General features: G+C 44.2%; 1 protein-coding gene across 1 annotated transcript in view; it reads right to left on the reverse strand.

Annotated features, from left to right (window-relative positions):
* LOC103520465 overlaps positions 1 to 1,758 on the reverse strand; it is a 3,143-nt gene extending 1,385 nt beyond the window's left edge. The window contains exons 1-3 of the mRNA XM_017448529.2: positions 1,720 to 1,758; positions 1,352 to 1,453; positions 479 to 691 (exon numbers count right to left, since the gene is read on the reverse strand). Coding sequence (XP_017304018.1) covers positions 479 to 691; positions 1,352 to 1,453; positions 1,720 to 1,722 — 318 coding nt within the window. The 5' untranslated portion in view covers positions 1,723 to 1,758. The remainder of the gene's footprint in view (positions 1 to 478; positions 692 to 1,351; positions 1,454 to 1,719) is intronic.
* Positions 1,759 to 1,765: the final 7 nt, after the last annotated feature.

The raw sequence follows: 1,765 nt of genomic DNA on the forward strand, positions 1-1,765 counted from the left end.
CTTTAAAATGGATGTCACAAAACCGCGCTTTTGAAACCTTATGTAGAAAGACTGGAAGGTGCCACCTGCAGTACATCACACAAGACAAAGATGGAAACCCCGAAATCCAGGTATAAAAAGAAATTATAGGTTAAGGTTGTATAATTTCGAGACAAAGTGTGACTGGAACGGAGAAACCTACTAAAGTCAAGGAATCGGAGGTCTGGGCTTTCTGCAAGTTCCAGTCCCCAAGGGACCGGTCCAGGACCATCCGGCGCGAGGACCCCAGGCAAACGTGGCGGACTCGAAATTTATACACCTTAAGTGCAATGAGAGAGAATTCTGACGAAATCTAAACCGATTTCGAGTTATGATCAATTATTGGCGAAGCACGGGCAACCCAGCCTAGGTGTAGGGCAACTGCCCCAAAGGATTGGTTAAGCTTCTACGAATCTATGATTCTGTGGCGAAGTACGGGCAGCCCGCTAATCATACTTACACAAGAGGAGGAGCTAGTTTCCGTGCTAGAGTTACATAGGGATAGCAGATATTTAACACTAGGGGGACACTGGGAACTTAGCCGGTCTCGAGCGAAGGACAGGACGTCCAGTAGCCATCTTGTCTGTTTCCATGTTGTGTTAAGACGAGATTGGAGAGTCTCGAGACGAGAGAGCCGCTCTTTTGCGAGACTCACTTCCGTGTTACTGAATGCCTGCGAAGGAAGAGAGATTCGTTAGAATAGAACAGAATATACCTTGTTTATCTTGCCAGAATGAGACTGAAAAGTCCCTTTACTCCCGCAGTCTGGACTAGGTCTTATATTATATTTCATAGGTAAAATTTATACATATTAAGTAAGAAAATTTTGGTGTACGTTTCCCACCCAGGGTGTGGGACCTGGGGAGTACTGGGGACCCACCCGAGTGGAAGTACACCAAACGTTACTTCATTAAACTTTGGTAACCATTTAAGGTATCTGGGTACATTTAATTTCATACCCAGGGCGTGGGACCTGGGGACCCACCCGAGTGGAAGTACACCAAACGTTACTTCATTAAACTTTGGTAACCATTTAAGGTATCTGGGTACATTTAATTTCAAAGAGCTTGTTTTTCAGTCAGCCTTAGTTAGGTTAGTTGGTAGCGCGTCTGCCTTGTTTGCGCCAGGCCGCCGGTTCGATGCCTGCCCCAGGTGGATTTTATCCTGAACGGATAATGTTCATACATCGGAAAGGCTGCCTTTCTCCTATCCTTCCTTTCTTCTCTTTTCGATTTCGGGACGATAAGACCCTAGCAGTTACAGTTCCCTCTGTCAAAACATCTTAAAAGAAAAGTCATTCTCTCCCTGACAAAAAATGTTAATGATAACTTACCTCTCTATGTCCTTGTTGAGCAAGTGCAGTGTCTAGTTGTAGAATACAGCTAAGTCTCGAGTATTTGGATACGAGAGACCTCTGATAAGTGCCCAAGTGTACCTGAAAACATAAGGGGAAATTAGGGAAATGCGTGTTATACGTATGAGAATTAGGTCGTGTAGGTTTTTAGGCCCAATCTCAATGTCCAAAATTTTGGACACTCGGTCTTTATGACTACAAAAGGTTCACATTTTAGGCTCTAGGACTAATGTCCAAAATATTGGACACTGGGCCTTTGGGCTAGAGTGACCCTAATCACCTAGAAAAAAAGGTGTATTAACAAAAACTCTTCTTAAAAAGGGGAAAAAACTGCTTTCAGCACTTACCATCTCAAACACTTGCACAGGTAACGGCAAGAGGTCCGGCCTCTGT

Source organism: Diaphorina citri, unplaced genomic scaffold, assembly GCF_000475195.1.
Source record: "Diaphorina citri unplaced genomic scaffold, Diaci psyllid genome assembly version 1.1 scaffold3654, whole genome shotgun sequence".
NCBI classification, from domain to species: domain Eukaryota; kingdom Metazoa; phylum Arthropoda; class Insecta; order Hemiptera; family Psyllidae; genus Diaphorina; species Diaphorina citri.